Genomic DNA, 20,473 nt, shown 5'->3' with positions numbered 1-20,473 from the left:
GTAATGCAATGTTTCAGAAGATCAAAATTAAGGCAAAAAAATCCCCAATAAACGATGTATTTTTATTTTTTTAATTTATTTTTTATACAGCAGGTTCTTATTAGTTATCTATTTTATACATATCAGTGTATATATGTCAATCCCAATCTCCCAATTCATCCCACCACCACCACTATCTCCCCCTCGACTTTCCCCCCTTGTCCATACGTTTGTTCTCCACATCTGTGTCTCTATTTCTGCCTTGCAAACTGGTTTATCTGTACCATTTTTCTAGATTCCACATACTTGCGTTAATATACGATATTTGTTTTTCTCTTTCTGACTTACTTCACTCTGTATGACAGTGTCTAGGTCCCTCCACAACTCTACAAATGACCCAATTTCGTTCCTTTTTATGGCTGAGTAATATTCCATTGTATATATGTACCACATCTTCTTTATCCATTCGTCTGTCAATGGGCATTTAGGTTGCTTCCGTGACCTGGCTATTGTAAATAGTGCTGCAGTGAACGTTGGGGTGCATGCCTCTTTTTGAATTATGTTTTTCTCTGGGTATATGCCCAGTAGTGGGATTGCTGGGTCATATGGTAATACGAGATGTATTCTTAAATGACAGGTCCGTAGTCACATCTGACCCAGTGATCCTGATGCTGCCTCCCCCACCCTTCCCCCAAGGGCCTTCTTGTGAAGCACATCCTTGGTGAAGCCTTTCCTGCCCCTTCCTCTCCCAAGCTGGGTTAGGGCCCCTTTTTGTCCCTGCAGCACTCCAGCCCATCATTACCTATTACACTGCTTTATCATTCTTTTTTTTTTTTTAATAAATTTTTAAATTTTTATTTATTTTTGGCTGCGTTGGGTCTTCGTTGCTGTACGCAGGCTTTCTCTAGTTGTGGCGAATGGGGGCTACTATTCGTTGCAGTGCACAGGCTTCTCATTGCAGTGGCTTCTCTTGTTGTGGCGCATGGGCTCTAGGCACGCGGGCTTCAGTAGTTGTGGCTCGCGGGCTTCAGTAGTTGTGGCGCACGGGCTTAGTTGCTCCGCGGCATGTGGGATCTTCCTGGACCAGGGCTAGAACCCGTGTCCCCTTCGTTGGCAGGCGGATTCTTAATCACTGCGCCACCAGGGAAGTCCCTATCGTTCTTAAATTATTTTTTTACTGAAGTTGTCCACTGAAAGAAAAATGCACAATGTACACATCGTGAGTTCAGTTTTATTCCGGGACCTTACTAAGGACTGTAGCCCAGGAGACAGCCTCTCAGATTACTCTGAGAAACTGCTCCAAAGAGGTAAGGGAGGAGCCGGGATATATATGAACTTTTTTTTTGCTGGGAAAAACATGTAGTCAAGCAAAAAAAGATTATCGCTAATCACAAAGAACAGACATCTCGAGTTAATGCTTTTAGTGCTTTTCCATGTAAGATGCAAGAATATGGGGTCACTGAAATTTTTCCTTAGATATATAAATTAACTATCTAGGGGCCAGTATATCCAAAGCACAGAATGCTTCCTGTTTTTCCCCATCCTGAATTCCCCTTAGGGATCATTGTCAGTGGGTGACTGCAGTAGCTAACGGCTTGATTCTTGTGGAACTGGAATGGCAGGCAACATTTTTTTCTTTACAAAGTACAATGAACAGAAAAGTGCACAAACCATAAGTGTACTATTTGATGAGTCACCACAAAATATAACCATGTAATCACCACTCAGATCAAGTAGAACATGGCCAGCACCCCCAGGAGTTCCTTGTGCCCCTTCTAGTCACTTCCCCTCCCTCGTACTCGGGGGTAAATACTGCTCTGATTTCTAATAAGTCATTGTGTTTTGTGCTCATCCCACTAGACCAGGAGTAGGCAAACTACTGTTTGCAGCCCAAATCCGGCCCACCACCTGTTTTTGTATAACCCGCAAGTTCATGGCTGTTACATTCTTAAATAGTTTTTCTAAAACTGTAAAGAATAATGTTCTGCGACATGTGAAAACTACATAAAGTTAAAAAAAAAATTCTTTTAGGGACTTCCCTGGCGGTCCAGTGGTTAGGAGTCGGAGCTTTCACTGCCGGGGCCCGGGTTCGATCCTTGGTTGGGGAACTAAGATCCTGCAAGCCGCGCGGCATGGCCAAAATATATATATATATATATATGTATATATAACACAGTGATGCTCATTTCTTCACATATTGTCTCTGGCTGTTTTTGCACTTTGATGGCACAGTTTGTTTGTTTGTTTGCGGTACACGGGCCTCTCACTGTTGTGGCCTCTCCCGTTGCGGAGCACAGGCTCCGGACGCGCAGGCTCAGCGGCCATGGCTCACAGGCCCAGCTGTTCCGCGGCACGTGGGATCCTCCCGGACCGGGGCACGAACCCGTGTCCCCTGCATCTGATGGCACAGTTGAGTAGTTGTGACAGAGACCATATCATCCACAAAGCCCAAAATATTTACCATTTTGCCTTTTACTGAAAAAGTTTGTCAATTCCTGCACTAGATGGTAAGTTCCAGAAGATTGGGGCCCAATCGCATTCACTCTTTTATCCCCAGAGCTTTGCACAGTGCCTGGCACATAATGGATGTTCATAAAGAATTTGTCTTAACGATACATTTATTAAGACGGGAGGAAGAGAAGGAGATTCAGGATCTGACACCCCAGAAAGCCCTATAGGGCTCCCTACCCAGAGGTAGTATGTCTGGTGGTTAAGAGCAGGAATTCTGGAGCTGGACACACCAGGTTTGAATCTTTCTTCGTCCACTTACTAGCTATATGACATTGATAAGTTTAATCTCTTTATGGCTTATCTTCACAATATGTAACATGAGGGGAAAATAGTACCAATTCCTTGTAAAGATTAAAGTTAGATAGCATAGGTAAAAATGTGCTGCAAGTTCTGAATTGATGTTAGCTATCATCATCATTGTAAACATCACCTCCGATACACCTGTTAGTTCGACCATAGGTCTCTGCAGAGCCCTAGAAGGGCTTCATTCACTCCTGTCATCTCCCCTCATTTCTCAAGCCCCAAGCAATCCCAGCCACAATCCCAGCGTAACAGAAAATCAAGCTTCAAAGTGATGGAGTGTTCTTGGGTGCTTATTGTACAGCCAAGTCTGGTACCAGGGCCTCCAGCTGCAACGCATTCCCCACTCAGGCCCAGATCAATAACAATGAGTCACTGTTGTATTAGGATGGTTTTATTTTTATTTTTAAAATAAATTTATTTATTCATTTATTTAGTTTTTGGCTGCATTGGGTCTTCGCTGCTGCACACAGGTTTTCTCTAGTTGCTGAGAGCTGGGGCTACTCTTGGTTGCAGTGCGCAGGCTTCTCATTGCGGTGGCTTCTCTTGTTGCGGAGCACGGGCTCTAGGCGCGCGGGCTTCAGTAGTTGTGGCTCGCAGGCTCTAGAGCGCAGGCTCAGTAGTTGTGGCGCACGGGCTTAGTTGCTCCGCGGCACGTGGGATCTTCCCGGACCAGGGCTCGAACCCGTGTCGCCTGCATTGGCAGGCGGGTTCTTAACCACTGTGCCACCAGGGAAGCCCTAGGATGGTTTTAATCATTAGCCAGGACTGTGCAATGGGGCCTTTTCTGATGTTGCATTTTTCATGTGGAGGATAAGCAGTTTGATTAATCGCATTCCCAGTCCTTAAGGCCACGTCTGAGTCACTAATGCATTTCAAAAGAGCCAGCCTCGTTCCAAGAGGACTGCTTGGATCCAAACCTCTGCTCTATCAGTCAGCCTCCCAGGAGGAAACAGACGGCGTGCTCAGAGGGGCTGACTGAAGAGAGTTTAATGAAGGAACTCTGTGCAGAGGTGTAGCAGGATGCAGGATGTGGTGAAGCGCCTCCAGGGCTAGCAATAGCTGAAAGCCAGTACCACCTCAGGCCCGGAAGGAGCAAAAGGAGGGACTGTTTCAGAAGTAGTGAGAGTTGTAGCTGTAGGAGAGGGCGCCGGACAGGAGATGTGGGCTTTGGGACAGGAGCGCAGGGTGGAGGAGAAGGTAATGGCTCTGGACGGGCAAGTGGCAGCTACCCAGCAGAGCCACCTAAAGCCACACCAGAGATGGGTTCCCTAACAGGACCCGGCTTAGAGAATGCCTTCACCTGCCCTCTGACCCCTCAGCCCATCCCATTTGCTGGCATTTAGCCTCCCCATCTTCAGGGTCACCACACCCTTCACCTCGTCCAAGGACTTCACTGAAAAACAAGGCAACTGTGTGCTCAGAATAGACTTGCATGTCCTCGACCAGAGATGATTTTTGCCCCCCAGGGGACATTTGGCAGTGTCTGTAGACATTTTTGATGGTCACAACTTGGGTTCCTGGAACCTAGTGGATAGAAGCTGGGGATGCTGCTAAACACCCTAGAATGCACAGGACAGGCCCCCAGCGACAAAGCACTATCTGGCCAAAATGTCACGGTGCTGAGGTGAGAAACCGTGTTTTAAACTAACTGCTCTGGCCTCCTGTCACAGGCTGGGCCTCCCTCTCTGTTTCTCCATCAGCCTCCAGCCGGGCCCTTCCTCCCACCCTCTAATCCAGCCTCCAGCCAGGGCAGCTCCCAGCCCTCTCTCAAATCAAGGCTGCCCGCTTTGGGCTGAATGTCAGTGGTGTCCCGAGTACCTGGACCTCTTCCTCCGGCCGGCACCAGTAGTTCTCTTACATTCCCACCTCGCTCCCAGGCTGCAGACCATCCTTTCACAGCCGAGCCGAGCCCTGGACCCCCAGCTCTTGTATCCGCACCCCCCCCACACTCTCCTTCCCCTCCTTCCTCTCCTCTCTAAGGCCATCTGCCCTCCAGACCCTGTTCCCGGAACCCCTCTCCAGCCTCAGCGACCCTCCCAGTAATTTTCTCTCTCTTCCAATTGAGAATTCTTCCACCCCTTGTAAACATCATGAAACAAAGCAGACTTCTAGAGCTAGCCAAGGTCACGCTCAAAGCTATTTATACCCTTTCTCCCCTTATTTCGCCTGGACTGCCCTCCCCACAAAACACACACTTTGATCTCACAGATGCTGTGGGGCTTGGGAGCTGCTGAGCCAGTGTCTTGCACAGGCTTCCGGGCTGAAAGCTTAGGAAGGTCTGCCACAGGTAACCTCTCCCTGTGGTCCCTGGGGAGAGGGCTTCTTAGGGGCCAGAACCTCAAGGGCACAGGAAGAAGCAGTGGCCGAGTGTGGGGCTCCCTGGCACCCGGGAGCGGACCCTTCTCTCTCGGTGTCCCCTCCTAGCCTGCCCCCTACATAGGGCCCCTCCTTACCCCCGTCCTATAGCCCTACCAAGGCTCAGAGCCAGCAGGGGAGGAATCCAGCTGTTCAGTCCTGAGATGAAGTTGACTGAGGTCCAGATTGACCGGAATGCCCAGCCACCTTTATTCCTTTCCTCCAGATATTCCTCAAAACCCGGAAAAGCAAGCAGGGCAGGTGACCCCCAGGCCCTCCAGCATGAGCTCCCCGTCTCACTGCCCACCCCGCGCCTCCACACTCCAGGCAACCGAGCCACACCCACTGGGCAAGGGCCCACACCCTCCCAGCCCCAGGGATGGCCAGCAGGAGAGCCGGGGGATGGGCCCGGAAGGGAGAGCGGGGCGACTGCGCCGGCCCGCCCCTCACTGCAGCCCCACCAGCTCTGTGATGGGAGGGGTCTGCACCATGAGCTCCTCGTAGTGGTGGAGAAACAGCCGGAAGCGAGCCAGGTAGGAGTCCTCGTTGTACGGCAGCTGCTTCTCACGGAGGAACTGGGACACCACGGGCTTCACCTGCCAGAAGGTGGGCGGGAGGAGGGGCCGCTGAGCCGGGGCTGTGGGCAGGCCCATTGCCACTAGGACCCTTCCTCTGCCCAGCCCCCCACTCCTGTCTGCTTTGTCCCATGATGCTCCGGAGGAGCTGAGGGGTTTGGAGAATTCCCGCCTCCCATTTCCAGCAGGCAAGGGAAAGGGAGGGCTTCTCCCCAGCACCCTTCTCTGGAGCTCCCGAATCTGTGACAGTCCTCCTTTGCATAGGGGGATAAACCACAGCTCCTTTTCACCAAGCACCTACGGTGGGCCCAACATTTCAGATCCATTTCTTCATTTCATCCTCAAAGTCTGTCAATGTAAGCACTACTTAGTCCCATTTTACAGATGAGGAAGCCGAGGCTCAGAGACATTCAGTTAACTTGCCCAGAGCCACACGGCTAGTAAGAAAACCAGGTGTCTCTGATCACAAACCCACACTGCTGCCTGTACCCTGGACTGACCTTCCTGGGAACCTCTAACCAGTTGGTTAGAGAACCCCGAAGGTGACTCCCCCTCCACCCTGAGATAGTTTCTTCATCCAAGCCCCCCCAGCCCGACCCTCATCTACCTTCAGGCACATGTTGTCGGAGAGCCTGGGGAAGAGGTGGTGCTCCACGTGGCAGCTGATGAGGGAGTGGCCGAACGCCCAGTCCAGGACGGGCAGCCGGGGCAGGTTAAGCACCCCCAGGCTCATCATGTGAATCCGTTGGGGCTTCTTGTCCCGGGAGAACATGGGCAGCCCGATGTGCTGTGACAGACACAAGGGTCACGCCCTGGGGCTGGGCCGGGCAGCCCTGTGCCTCCCCACCCCGCCCCAGGCATCCTCAGCTAGCACCCGGGGACCCTTGGGTTCTTCTGCCTTCCTCACCTCCCACTCCAGCAGGACCCAGTAGAGGCGTGAGGAAGCTGAGGTCTTCCACCCAGCTCCGATGCGACCCTGTCTGTGCCCCTCGCTGAGTCTCGCCCGTCTCTGGGTCCCTCTCCCTATCTGTGCAATGAAGGGCTTGGCCTGGGTGCCTCTCTGATCTCGTGGTCCTCTAAGCCCACGACTGCCCACCACTGTCCCTCATGTCCCTGTGCCTGCATCCCAAAGAGACTCTTCTCTGCTTTTTTTCACCAGTCAAAATCCTGCTCATGGTTCAAGATCAAGTGTGCACATCCTTGTGTATTTTTTCATTCACCAAGGATGTACAGGGCTTCCCTGGTGGTTCAGTGGTTAAGAATCCACCTGCCAATGCAGGGAACACGGGTTTGAGCCCTGGTCCGGGATGATCCCACATGCCGTGGAGCAACTAAGCCCGTGCGCCACAACTACTGAGCCCGCGTGCCTAGAGCTCGTGCTCTGCAACAAGAGAAGCCACTGCAATGAGAAGCCCATGCACCACAACAAAGAGTAGCCCCCACTCACCACAACTAGAGAAAGCCCACACGCAGCAACGAGGACCCAATGCAGCCAAAAATAAATAAATAAATAAATGTATTTAAAAAAAAAAAAAGACATATAAACGCCTGCTCTGCCAGGCACTGTCCTCGGTCTAGAGGATGTGGAAGTGAACGGGAGCTTCTGCTCTAGCAGGACAAGCAGATGGGACACAACTATGGGATTATGTCATGGGATTCAGTCATTAATGGCAGTGTGCTAAGTGCTGGGATGGTCATATGCAGGATGCTCTAACCCGGGGTCTTCACTTGTGCCGGGAGCAGGGAGGTGACCATCCCTGGAAATGGCCCAGAACTGAGTGCTGAGCTGCTGGCCTCCCATGAAGACCTTCGTCTCCAGCTCCTGCATCCGCCTGCCTCGACACGTGTGTGCTGGGACCTCTGCGATGGCCCTTGGGCTTATCACAGTAAGAGCCCTGGAGGTAGGAGCTGGGGTCCTATTCACTTGTGTCCCCACAGAGCTTAATCTAGTAACCTACACATAGAAACTTCTTAATAAATCTCTGATCTGTGTGTGAATGGCAGCCAGTGTTGAAGAGAGCTCCTTACCTGGGACCAAAACTCTCTGTGATGACCCACAGAGAGAAAGGAAGAGAGAGGGTGGGCAGGGGAGGTGGAGGGATGCTTCCTCAGGTGGCCTCTCTCTCCCCCCAGAACCTAGAGTCCAGCCTGCGCCAGGCACCCTGGAGAGTGATCCCTGTAGCCCCCCAGCACTCAGGGTGGGGGAGGCCTCACCTGGAAGATGTTGACATGAAGGTAAGGGTGGGCCAGCAGGGATCTGGTGATGAGCATGCAGACCAGGGCTGAGCTGGGGCTCTGGAAGCCAGACACATTCAGCAGCAGCCAGTAGTGAGAATAAAGGCCCAGGGAAATCAGGCTAAGCGTCCGCAGGGCTGTCCTGAGCTCCACCTCTCTCAGCCGTTCTGCCAGAAGAGGCAAGAAATAGAGGGAGGGGTTGGCAAGGTTCCGATCCAACATGAGTTGGCTCCCTGGTGGCTCAATAGTGCAAACTAGGGTGACCTAGGTGTTCAGTTCATCCATACACAGCCCTGAAAAGTAGGTTCGCCCATTTTCTTTTCTTTTCTTTTTTTTTTGGCCGCGCGGCTTGCAGAATCTTAGTTCCCTGACCAGGGATCAAACTCGGGCCCCAGCAGTGAAAGCACCGAGTCCTAACCACTGGGCCTCCAGGGAATTCCCTTTTGTTTTTTGGGGGTTTTTTTGGTTCTCACCCATTTAATGGATGAGAAAACAGAGCATTAAGCAACCTGACCAAGGTCAGTCTGATAGTAAGTGGTGGCCTGGGACTTGAGCCCAGGTCTGGTTGTCCCCTAGCCCCTGCTCTTTCCACTGTATGCTATTGCTCCTATGATACTAAAAATCATAACATGCAATAGAGTGTGAGGCATTTAGAAAGCATTTTTACATCTATGATCTCATTATGCCTTCACACCATCCTTTTTTTTTTTTTAGAAAAAAACGTATTTAATAAACAATAACACGAGTGAATGTTTATAACATGATCAGGGATTATTAAATAGACAACAAGATGATGGTAAATGAGGCTTGTATACCAAATATAAAGAGTAAAGGTTATTCATTTATTTATTTAGGCATTTGATGCCTTCCCATGCAACGTTCTAGTCTTCTCAGATAGCCACAGAGCTTTTTAAATTTTTATTTTATTTTACTGTGGTAAGAACACTTAACATGAGATTTATCCACATAGGTTTTAAAGTGTGCGATACAGTACTGTTGTCTATGGGCACAGTGTTATATAGCAAATCTCTAGAATTTATTCATTTTGCATAACTGAAACTTTATGCTCATTGAACAGGGACTTTGCATTTTCCCCTCCCCTCAGCTCCTGGTACCACCATTCTATTCTTTGCTTCAATGAGTCTGACTACTTTAGATACCTCATATAATAAGTGGAATTGTTTCACACCCTCTTTGAGGAGCAGGTAAGAACCTGAGGTCCAGAGAGGTTAAGTTACCTGCCTGTGGTCACCAGCCGGTAAGTGGCAGAGCCAGACTTGGCCCCAGGACCAAGGTTCTTTCCACCCTGCCTGGCTGTCTCAGAAAGTTTCTGTCTGGTCTTAACTCAGGGCTTCTCACTTCTTCCATGAAGCCAGGAAAGGAAGGAAGGAAAGGGGGAACCAGATCTTTGCAGGGCCCAGCCCTGGCATACTCACCGACAGCCACCAGCGGGGTTAGGATGGGGATCAAGAAAGGAGCGAGGAACATGTAGACGTAGCGGTTGAGGCAAGGCAGCTTCCACGTGCTTGAGTCCCCCAGGCCCAGCACGTTGGTGTAGCTATGGTGCATCTTGACGTGTCCGTACTTGGCGTGCTCTGCAGTGAAGGACGTGCATACCTAGAGGAGGGAGCCAGAAAGGGCGCTGGGGTCTGTATCAGGCACAGGAGAGCAAAGCAGGATCTTCGGAGCCTTGAAAACACCCTCCCTCCCCAGACCACGCATTTCCAGGCCTTCCTGCCTTCCACCCACAGCTCGTCAGCCTTGACCATCAACTCTCAGGGATCCACGACCACAGAGCGGCAGCCAGTCAAAGCAACCGCGTCCACTTGGCGTGCAAAGCAGTGGGCGGGCACAGCCCCCCGTGATTGCAGCCTGCAAGCCTGAGGATTGGACACACTGCAGGTAAAGCTCCTGGCATGTGTTGCCAATTATTTTGTGAGTGTTTATCTTTGAAACATCTGTACCTTCATAACACTGCTTTGCATTCTGGGCCCACAGCGGTGGGGGGAGGGGTGCAGGAGTGGTCTGGGGGCGAAGAAAGGCCATCTTCTGAACTGTCCATGAGGGTGCCCTGGTGGGGACCAAGAGTTCACTTCTTCCTAGGGGTGACTTTTCTCTGGCGTGACCCCCTGTGGGATTCTCTGAAGCTGGCAGTGAGCAGCAGCAGCTCTGACTCCAAGAGCAGTCATTCTGAATGTAAAAGAGGTGCTAAGGTGTTTCTTATGCAAATATATGCAAATGAACATGCAGCCATCAGCCTCTTCCAATATTTTATCCAAGCCAGAAGATGTTGCTAATTTTACTGAAGATGCTGCCTGCCTGTTTCCAGGAGGACGTGAAGGGTTTCCCAATGCCAGTCACTGTGAGCCCCATACAGACAGCAGAACACACTCAGTTGAGTGTTCAGCATTCTGCACATTATACATGTAACTCATTAATCTTAAGCCTGGTGGGGTGGGGGAGGGTTATTATTATTATTATTATTATCAGTGCTGTTATTATTCACAGCTGACACAAGCAGAAACTGAGATAGAGGCCACGTGCCCACCCCAGCTCACTCAGCTAAGTAGGTGGCAGATGTGGGACTTCAACCCTGGTTCCGTCCAAGATAAGGCATAAAACCCCTGGGATGAGTCACTGCAACAGAGTATGAACCCAGGCCTGGAGTCCAGGCAGCAGAGACAAAACCGCGAGAAGACAGTTAACGAACGACACTGTCTTCCCACTGTCTGCAGAGACTCTCTCCCTTGGAACGAAATGAAGCCGAAAAGTAGGATATGATGTCACAACGGCAGTTTCACAACAGACAGGGGAAGATAGTCAAACCAACACTGTACGGGCCCCTCTCAAGGCAGAGGATGTGAAGGTAAATGTTGATTCAGCGACAGTGTGCCTGTGGAGTTCACAGAAACAGGAGAGGTGCTTCGCTCTCAGATGATGTAACCCACAGAGGGGTGGGTCTGCTCTCTGGTTTCGTAACCTTGCAAAGGGACAGAACCTGGGGGAGGCTGCAGAAGGTGGGCAGGTAACCTGTCAATTAAAGTGATGTCTCTTCCAGGCCTGCTGGTCTGGAAGGACCTGCTGCTCAAGAGGGCCAGGCAGTTGGTTCAACAGAGGGGCCTCCGCCGGGGTCTGCCAGGACCTCCTCAGAGGCCAGCCTGCCTCTGTCCAAGGCCTGCAAGTGTGTTTTGAATCTCACGGTTCTGTAACCAGAAGAAGCGACTGTTTTTAACTCTTCCTTCCTCGTACTTCTGCTCTGAGGGCCGATCCTGTCTGCATTGCTTCTTTCTTCAAGAAACGTCAGCTGAATGCAGCAATCTGCTCTTCCTTCTGGCCCAAGCTCCACATCTCCTCACTGACCGCACTTTGAGTAGCAAGGCCAGAAACGACCTGGGGCCTGAACCCTACCAAGCCTGGTAAGAACTTGACCCTCAGGGGCCTGGTAGGGCCAGGTGCTCAGCCACGTGCCCAGACCTGGGAATGGGGGGAGGGGGCGGGGATGAACCACCTGTGTGGTCCGACATAACACATGATTTGGGACTTAGAGCAGGCTTCCAGAGTCTGTGTGCTTTGCCTTTTTATATAACTAAGAAGAGATTTGAGGCTGTTTCTGTAAGACTGGAATTCTCCCTCCCATCTAGATGTTCTTTCCAGAAGAAGAAGGAACGCGGTGGGTTTGGGAGAAGGAGAGATTGGACGTGGACTGCAGTGTGTCTCACTTGCACCCATCAAGGGGCGGGAGGATGTAGCCACGTGCTACAGACGATCCTGCCGTACAGGATTATTTACAGGTCTCACCCAAGAGGATTTCCCATCCAGACCCAGAGAAAGTTCCAGAAGCTTCTTGATATCGCTACCCTCTGTACCCTCAGGAAGACTTAAGAGCCTAGGCCTCTTAGCCGCACTCAGGCTCTGCAAGTGGCCAGAGTGTGTGCGGGGCAGATGTCAGTATAATTCCTCTGGACATCCCCTCTCAGCTAAAATCAGAAGCCCCAGACCTCTCATTCACTCATTTAGTTGTTTTTTCACTTAAGCATCCTCAGACCTCTGCCAGCAGCCAAAGGTAGTTATCTAATATTCTCCTCTTTTATTTTTTACACAAACAATACTTTGCAGGATTAAAAACCATCATTATAAGAGTATGACACAAAGTTGGGTTTCAAATAGGTCACTTTACTGGATTGGAAGGGGAGGGGCAGGACGAAGCAGGTGATGGGCCGGAGGCTGTAGGTGTGGCCACTGGGAGAGGTGAGGAGTGGGAGAGCAGGGATGGAGGGTGGGATCAGGGGGAAGGGTGAGGAGTGGGCGGAGGAGGAGGCATCAAGACAAAAGGGCCAAGTTTCCAGCTCGAGGCCTGGCGCATGGTGGGGTCACTGCAGAGATGGGGCAGGAGAAGAGGGCCACAGGCATGGACCAGCTGAGAAAGGGGGGCTGGGGGTCGTCACAGGGGCAGCATCCCTCAGGCAGGAGGGACTCCAGGCTGGAGTCTGCCCAGCTTCCATTCCTCCCTCCAGACCCTCTCTCACTGATCCCAGGGCTGAGCAACCCCTTCACACTGGCTTCAGCGTTTGCGGGGTGGTGGGGTGCTTCTGAGGCTCCACAGGCCTCAGCAATTGGTTTGTCAGATAAAGTATAGTGCACCCACATAAATTAGAATCTCAGATAAACAACCATTTTTTATAGACATATATCCCAAACACTGCCTGCATTTCTTGTTTATCTGAAGACCAAAGTTCACTGGGCATCCTGGATTTTTTTTTTTTTTTTGAACTGTGTTGGGTCTTCATTGCTGTGCATGGGCTTTCTGTAGTTGTGGCAAATGGGGGCTACTCTTTGTTGAGGTGCTCGGGCTTCTCATTGTGGTGGCTTCTCTTTGTTGCACAGCATGGGCTCTAGGCGCGCAGGCTTCACTAGTTGTGGCTCGCGGGCTCAGTAGTTGTGGCTCGCGGGCTCTAGAGCGCAGGCTCAGTAGTTGTGGCGCATGGGCTTAGTTGCTCCATGGCATGTGGGATCTTCCCGGACCAGGGCTCTAACCCATGGTCCCCTGCATGGGCAGGCAGATTCTTAACCACAGCGCCACCAGGGAAGTCCCGCATCCTGGATTTTTATTTGCTACATCTGGCAGCCCTACTCAGTGAGAACACAAGTCACTGAGCGCGAGTCCTCAGGTACCACGCGGGCTCTCCCACTAACAGTGATGTGTTAGCACCTTTGGATAACAGAGGGGCCGCGGTGAGGGCAGAAGCCCGAGGAGCCTGGAGTGCCTCATCCTGCTGGGAGCGGCCTGGATGTGGTCGGGGCTGATCCTATCAAGCGGCTCTCATGAAATTCTTTCCCTTTTCAGGCCTCGTCCCTAGAAACTCCCAGCTCCTCTGCTTGGCCCATGGGCCTCCTTTTCCCCTTTTCTCCAGCGTCCCCATGAGATTCTAGTGACTCCAGGTTTCTGTGGGTCCCTCATGCACTATGCTCTTCCCAGATCCATGCCTTTATCTGTACCTCTGCTCAGCCTGCAGCCACCTCCCCGCTTCTGGGCCTGGGATCAGGAGCCCTGTCCCGGCAGTGTCTCCTCTGGACACTCTCACCAGGGGTTCTCAGCACTATTGACATTTGGGACCAACACTGTCTCAGCCCCCCAAGCTCCGCAGCAAACCCAGCCTCCCTCCAATCTCCCTTCACAACTGGGCAGCCACTGGGCCCCTGGGAGCAGCCCCACCCTTTTCCCTCCAAGCCCCTCCCCCTAGGGACACTCCTCAGACTAAGTGCTGCCACCCACAGACGACCACCTGATCTGCTCCTGGGTCCTCGGCCTCTGGGGGCCAGTGGGCAAGCCCACCCAGAGGCAGGCTTTTAGAGACCCTCAGGAGTTGGAATCACCACGAGAACCCTTAAAAGTACACTTTGCAAATCTGCACGTGATAAAATGGCACAAACAAACACACACACACACACACACACACACACCAATGTCAACATCCTGGGTTTGCTGTTGAATGACATTTACATAAATGTAACTATTGGGGGAAACTGGGTGAAGGATCCACTGGACCTCTGTCCTCTCTGATCTATTTTTGCAATGTCCTATGAATCTAATTTTTTCAAAAATAAAAAGGTTTTATTTTTTTAAGTATATTTTGTACTGCAGATCTGCGTTTGCCTGCTAAATAATTCTTTTAATTAAAAAACTTAAAAATCACAGTGGCGGGCTTCCCTGGTGGCGCAGTGGTTGAGAGTCCGCCTGCCGATGCAGGGGACACGGGTTCGTGCCCCGGTCTGGGAGGATCCCACATGCCGCGGAGCGGCTGGGCCCGTGAGCCATGGCCGCTGAGCCTGCGCATCCGGAGCCTGCGCTCCGCAACGGGAGAGGCCACAACAGTGAGAGGCCCGCGTACTGCAAAAAAAAAAAAAAAAAAAAAAATCACAGTGGCGCAAACTCAGATTACCACCCCTCAGGGGGCGGGAGGGGCCGAACAGAAGATCAGAGGATAACGGCCACCCTGAACTCGTGGCAAGAGAACGTTCGAGCATCATGACCCGGCTGGGGGTTCTCGGCTCTGTTTCCACCACCACCACCACACGGGACTGGAATGAAGGTGACGGCATTTCCCTGGGTGACACCCCTCCCCCACGGCAGAGCTGGCCTGTGCTCTCTGTGGACCATCTGTAACTCCACCCCCGTAGCACAAAGCCAACTTCAGAAGGAGGGTTTGAAGTTGAGACACAGTGGAGCTTAGTAACTGGTACAGCCTGTTCCCTCCTACTCAGGGGAACATCTTGATAGTGAGTGACTTGCAAGGGAGTCCCTAAAGCCCTCTTGACTGCAGGAGTTAATCTTTCCCAACTAAAAATAGAGTTGTCATATGATCCTGCAATCCCATTCCTGGGCATGTGTCTGGAGAAAACTATAATTCGAAAAGATACATGCACTCCAATGTTCATTGCAGCACTATTTACAATAGTCAAAACAGGGTAACAACCTAAATGCCCAGTGACACATGAATGGATAAAGAAGATGTGGTATATACATACTATGAAATACTACTCAGCCATAAAAAAGAATGAAATAATGCCATTTGCAGCCACGTGGATGGACCTAGAGATTATCATACTAAGTGAAGGAAGTCAGAACGAGAAAGACAAATACTATACGATATCACTTATATGTGGAACCTAAACTGTGACACAAATGAACTTATCTACGAAAGAGAAACAGACTCACAGACATAGAGAACAGACTTGTGGTTGCCAAGGGGGAGGGGGGAATGAGGGAAGGATAGACTGGGAGTTAGCGATTAACACCTGCAAACTATTATACATAGCATGGATAAACAACAAGGTCCTCCTGTATAGCACTGGGAACTATATTCAGTATCCTGTGATAAACCATAATGGAAAAGAATATGAAAAAGAATGTGTGTGTGTATACATATATATACATATATATACATATATATGGAAAACTGAATCACTTTGCTGTATAGTAGAAATTAACACAACATTGTAAATCAACTATACTTCAATAAAATAAATTTAAAAAAAATCTTTCCCAAGCTTCAGTACTTAAACCATGGGGGCCTGCCTGCCCCAGCCTGCCCCCCACATTCCTGTGGCCTTTGACTGGCAGTCCCCAAGGATATGACTGACAGTCCCCAAGAATATAACTAGTAGTCCCTATGACATAGCCCAGGCCAGGGTGATCAGTGGGCAAGGTAGAGGGTCAGAAGTACACTAGTAGAGGAAATGGAACATTCTGGTGTAGACTGGAAATGGGTCTTCAGAGGGAAGTTCATCCTGGTGTGGGTGAACCTCCTGGTGTATGACTTTGGATACTTTTGCAGAGAAACAACAGCAACCTGGATGTCAGCCACCGCCTCCATCCTGCCAGCTCCTCCCCTCAGATCTGATGGGTCAGAGTGACCTGTCTCACCCCCAGCTCTTGACAGCAGACCTTCAGACAAACCAGGCAAAGGCTGGGTGCCCCAGGAAAGCCAGTGACATTCAGCTGACACCTGAGGCTGCAACTAGTGGACTAGATTCTTCTATAGTGAGGCTGCCTCCTGAGGGTCTCGGTTTGGGAAGAGCTCAGGCAGCCAACAAGAGGAGGATTACAGAGAGACAAACAGGACGTGGCAGACGGGGAGAGTCAGGGATCCAAGAGGGTCCCAGGTCGCCCGCTGAGATCCTGCATGTCGAGAGCTAGTCCTTTGCGTGATGCAAAGGACAGGTGGTGGTCCAGGGCCTGAACAAACAACCCCCTCAACACACACACACACACACACACACACACACACACAGCTCCACTGAGCTTTGCATAAGTTGGTCAACCTTTCAGTTAAAAATAAACCGCTAACAGACAAAACAAAACAAATAACAACAAAAATCACTAACCCTGGGACTAGCCTGGTGGTCCGGTGGATAAGACTCTGCGCTCCCAATGCAGGGGGCCCGGGGTTCAATCCCTGGTCGGGGAACTAGATCCTGCACGCTGCAACTAAGAGTCCGCATGCTTCAGCTAAGATCCCGAGTGCCACAACTAAGACCCTGCACAGCCTAAATAAATAAATATTTTTTTCTTTTAAAGTACTAACCCTTTCCTTGCAGTTGACTGTGTTCCCTCCAGAGGAAAAAAAAAGAAAGAAACTTGTTACTTCGAAGCAAACATTGAAGAGTCAGGCCCAAACCCTAAATGAAGATCTAGGATGTCTCGTTTAATCCTCATGCTGGCTTCACGAGGGAGGTAACATTATTCTCATTTATTAGGTGAGGAAACTAACACTTAGATGCTGGTCCAAAGGCAGCCATTGTGTCCAAAGTGCCCCTGACGCTGTCCCCTGCCTGGCGGAAAGACCCAGGACTCCACTCGCCCCACCATGCCATGGGCTGAGGAGGTGAAGCCACCCCTCCTCCTCACTGAGAGCTGGATCTTCCCCAGAGGGTGGCCAGAGCCATGCCTTGATGGGGGCGTGGAAAAGTGGAGGCCTCCCACTCAGGTTGGCCAGCTGAGAAACTTGTGACCTGCCCGCAGCTGATTGCAGCACAGCAGCCTCTGTCACAACATGGGGGTGACAGCCAAGCCACCCCACTATGGGGGGGCTCACCCACCTCTAGGCTGTGACCTTCCAGCAGCTGGCTCTTCCCTGGACCTTGTCCCCCCATCACCTGCAGTGTCATCATCAACAAATATTGAGTTCAGCCCTGTGCCAGGAGCTAAAGGGACAAAGAGGCAAAGATGAGGCCACCGTCCTGGGTCCCCGGGGACAAGAGGAGGTGCAGCCACCAGGCTGCCTAGGTCCTTCAGGGTGGGCCACGCGCTCTGGTTCGCCTGGAGCCCTCCAGTTGGGGAGCCTGGGAAGACTCCTCCTTCTCAGCTGCCCCCAGGCCCCTGGGACTCAGTACAGCTTTGTCAAATCCACACAGAGCTAACCCTCCCTCTCGTGTCCCATGTGACTACCTAACATGCCCAGTTCCTCCCCTGCCTGTAATGACAAACTTAGGGGGCATCTGACCCTGGCACCACGGTTGGGCCTGCACCTTAGAGTCTGGCTGGGACCAGTGCCCAGGGGTCCCCGGGAAGGAGAGTGTCTTGAAATGGACCCTGAGGACCCACTGGTTCCTCCTTGCCCTTGGCACTTTAGAAATGTGTGCGAGGGACTTCCCTGGTGGTTCAGTGGCTAAGACTCCACACTCCCAATGCAGGGGGCCTGGGTTCGATCCCTGGTCAGGGAACTAGATCCCACACGTCGCAACTAATAGGAGTTCCCACGCCCCAACTGAAATAAAAAAGATCCTGCAAGTGGCAACTAAGACCCGTGCAGCCAAGTAAATAAATAAATACTAAAAAAAAAAAAGAAAAGAAATGAAAAAGAAATGTGTGCAGGTGGGAGAGATGGGTTTGGGGAAAATGAGGGCAATGGAGAGTTCTGGGTAGGAAATGCTTCCTCTCACCCAACCGACGCAGTATAATTTTATAAAACGTCGTGTGTGTGTGTATGTACCGTTACGTAGAGTTTTATAAAGTTATACAACTTTATTAAAAGTTAATAACTGAGGGACTTCCCTGGTAGTCCAGTGGTTAAGACTCCGCACTTCCACTGCAGGGGCCACGGGTTCGATCCCTAGTCGGGGAACTAAGATCCCGCATGCCACGAGGCGTGGCCAATAAATAAGTAAAAGCTCTTTTAAAAAGTTAATAATTGAGTTAACTGGTCATGGTAACCAGTTCCTGGCAAAAAAGGGCTGTTTCTGGTACCAGCTTTCATATTAGTTCCTAAGGGACCTGGGTGGCCACAGGAGAGGCCGCCTGGAAAGGAGGGAAGGGGCTCTCAGAAGAACTGGGAGGCCTGAGACGAGTCCAGAGAGAAGGGCAACCTGGCCCGAAACCTTTGCCTTCCTGACTGTGCCCATAGGTTGAGGCAGCATAGGGAGAGGGTGGAAGCAGGAGGGCCAAGGGTCAGGAGAGAGGAGGCGCCTTCCTGGTACAGCCCTGGGGAAGCAGGGGGCTTCTGGATGGCTTGGCCATTGTCAGGTGTCGGGAGATGGCAGAGCTGGGGTGCTGTGACACCAGTCCCCTGCTTCCCTGCCCTTTGGTCCGTGGTTCACATCCTAAACCCTGATTGCAAAACCAGGAGGCCCCGAAGGTGTAGCCAGGACCTGCCAACCACAGGCATCCTGGTGGGAGGAGGAAGCTCTACCACCCGTGGCCCAGGGCTGCAGAGAAGCGAGCCGGTGCCCCCAGGAGAAACGGGTGCTCAGACCACATCGGCTGCCACAGTTAAATACTCATCATTCCTCATGCAGCCCTCTACCCTCTCCAGGGCTTGGGGACGTGCACGCACACCCACCGTAGTGAAGGCTGCACACTTGGGCCCACAGACCACAGCTGCAGCTGCCGGCCCTCGAGGGCACACACAGCTGCACACACCTGGATTCTCACACACAGTACCAGCAGCTGCTCCCACCCAGTCCCAGGCTCACCTCCACAAAGAAAAGCACCAAGATCTTGCTCCAGCGTTTGGACTCGGTAAGGGCACCATGAGTGGCAAGGTGGCTGCCCTTGACAGTGAGCGTGTAGTGGCACACACCCAGGATGGTGATGCCCAGGGCAAAGACCAGGAGATTCTCAGAGCGCAGGCACAGGAACCCTGCATGGAGAAGGGAGAGTGGGTGTAGGGGGAGCGGTAAGGACAGGGCCTTTCTCTGGTTCTTGGAGATCTGGGCCCAAACAACCCAGCCCGCATCCCTGGGAGCCCATGCCAAAGCGGGCCCAGTCCTGAGGACTGCCACAGACAGCGGTGGGGCAGGTCCCATGATGGCCTGAGGGGCATGGGTTGGCTCTCTCTACCGGATTTGGGACAAAACAGCCCCACTGACTCACCAAGGAGACGCTGGGAGTCTTGCTTCTGCGCCCCAGCCAGAGGAGTGATGGTGTGGAGGGCATGGTGGGGGGTCCAGGCCAGGAGAAGTCCAGGGAACGCTCCCATCCTCCCTCTCACTCCCCTCACCCCATCCCTGGTGTCCCCCTGGAGCATCCTCTCCTTCCCCAGGCCACCTCATCCTTCCCTGCCTCTCCCTGACTCGGCTCAACTTTCTCCTCCACTGCCCTTCGTACCATCAGGGCTCCTCTGGGGATACAGGCAGGACACCCCGACTAGACTTTCGGGGTTGACCCTCTGTCCTGGGGTCCCGGGCCCCCCAGCCCTCTCCGTCTCCCTCCCCCGCCTCCCACCGCCCCCATCCCAGCCGGACCCCGATCGCCCTGGCCCCGTGTCCCTCACCGGGTGGCAAGGCGAGGAGGCTGAGCGCGAGGATGGCGCAGTCCACGCCGTGGCGCTCCCACCACGAGCTCACCCTCACCACGTCCTGGACCCGCACCTCCAGCTCGCCCAGCAGCGCCTCGGCCCCGCCGTTCGCACGGAGCGCGCCCCGCGCCGGTTCCATGGGCTCCGAGCGGCGGGCTCGCCGCCCGCGGAGGACTCGGAAGACGCGGAGCGTCTGCGGCGCCGGGCGGGCTATAGGCGCAGAGCGCGAGCCGGGGCGGGGCGGGGCGGAGTCACGCGCGGCCGGGATCCCCCGCCCCCTGGTGTCAGGGCGCGTGCCGGGCGCCGGGGCTCCTGCTGCCGCGCGCTGCGGCGTCCCGGCCCGGGGCCACCCTCCCGGCGGGCAGGACCAAAATCGCCGCAGAAGGAGCGCGCAGATGCGCGGGGGTGGGGAGGCCATCGGGAGCCAGAAGCAGCTCGCGGTCCAGGGGCCCCGGCGGGGGCGGGGCGGGGGCACAGAGACCCCAGGGGAGACCCCCGAGGGCCTTCCCTGATTGCCTGATCTCAAATAACTGCCTCGCGTTCTCCCGGACCCCGCACCCCGCTCGGGTTTGTGGTACCATTTTTATCCCATAGCTTAAGTATTTTTCTCAGTAGCACTTAGCGGACTCTCCCACACAAGACACGGACATTTGTTCCCTGTCTCCACCGACCGCCTGGACGCTGGTGCCGCCAGGCCTCACTTTGCCGATTTTGCTCAAG

General features: G+C 52.6%; 1 protein-coding gene and 1 long non-coding RNA gene across 2 annotated transcripts; one reads left to right on the top strand and one right to left on the bottom strand.

The window, feature by feature from the left end:
- Positions 1-5,298: 5,298 nt before the first annotated feature.
- On the bottom strand, positions 5,299-19,944 carry FADS6 (fatty acid desaturase 6). The gene is made up of 6 exons (XM_060081627.1): positions 19,730-19,944; positions 18,930-19,096; positions 9,395-9,575; positions 7,938-8,125; positions 6,331-6,510; positions 5,299-5,744 (listed from the first exon to the last, which is right to left on the bottom strand). The coding sequence occupies exons 1-6, from the start codon at positions 19,890-19,892 to the stop codon at positions 5,595-5,597; spliced, it is 1,029 nt and encodes a 342-aa protein (XP_059937610.1). The 5' UTR covers positions 19,893-19,944; the 3' UTR covers positions 5,299-5,594.
- On the top strand, positions 9,727-11,213 carry LOC132478469 (uncharacterized). The gene is made up of 3 exons (XR_009530397.1): positions 9,727-9,860; positions 10,694-10,824; positions 11,017-11,213. It is a non-coding gene; the product is annotated as an uncharacterized LOC132478469 (long non-coding RNA).
- Positions 19,945-20,473: the final 529 nt, after the last annotated feature.

This window comes from Mesoplodon densirostris, chromosome 18 (genome assembly GCF_025265405.1).
Source record: "Mesoplodon densirostris isolate mMesDen1 chromosome 18, mMesDen1 primary haplotype, whole genome shotgun sequence".
Taxonomy (NCBI): Eukaryota; Metazoa; Chordata; class Mammalia; order Artiodactyla; family Ziphiidae; genus Mesoplodon; species Mesoplodon densirostris.
The sequence above is the reverse complement of the archived record's forward strand: the minus strand, read 5'-3'. Positions and strand labels throughout refer to the sequence as shown.

Excerpts from the sequence above, each read along its gene's own strand:
- FADS6 (XM_060081627.1), bottom strand. The coding sequence starts at position 19,892 with ATGGAACCGGCGCGGGGCGCGCTCCGTGCGAACGGCGGGGCCGAGGCG. Across the intron at positions 6,511-7,937 it reads TTCATGTCAACATCTTCCAG|CACATCGGGCTGCCCATGTT; the intron begins GTGAGGCCTCCC and ends TGTCTGTCACAG. Across the intron at positions 5,745-6,330 it reads CCGACAACATGTGCCTGAAG|GTGAAGCCCGTGGTGTCCCA; the intron begins GTAGATGAGGGT and ends ACCTTCTGGCAG.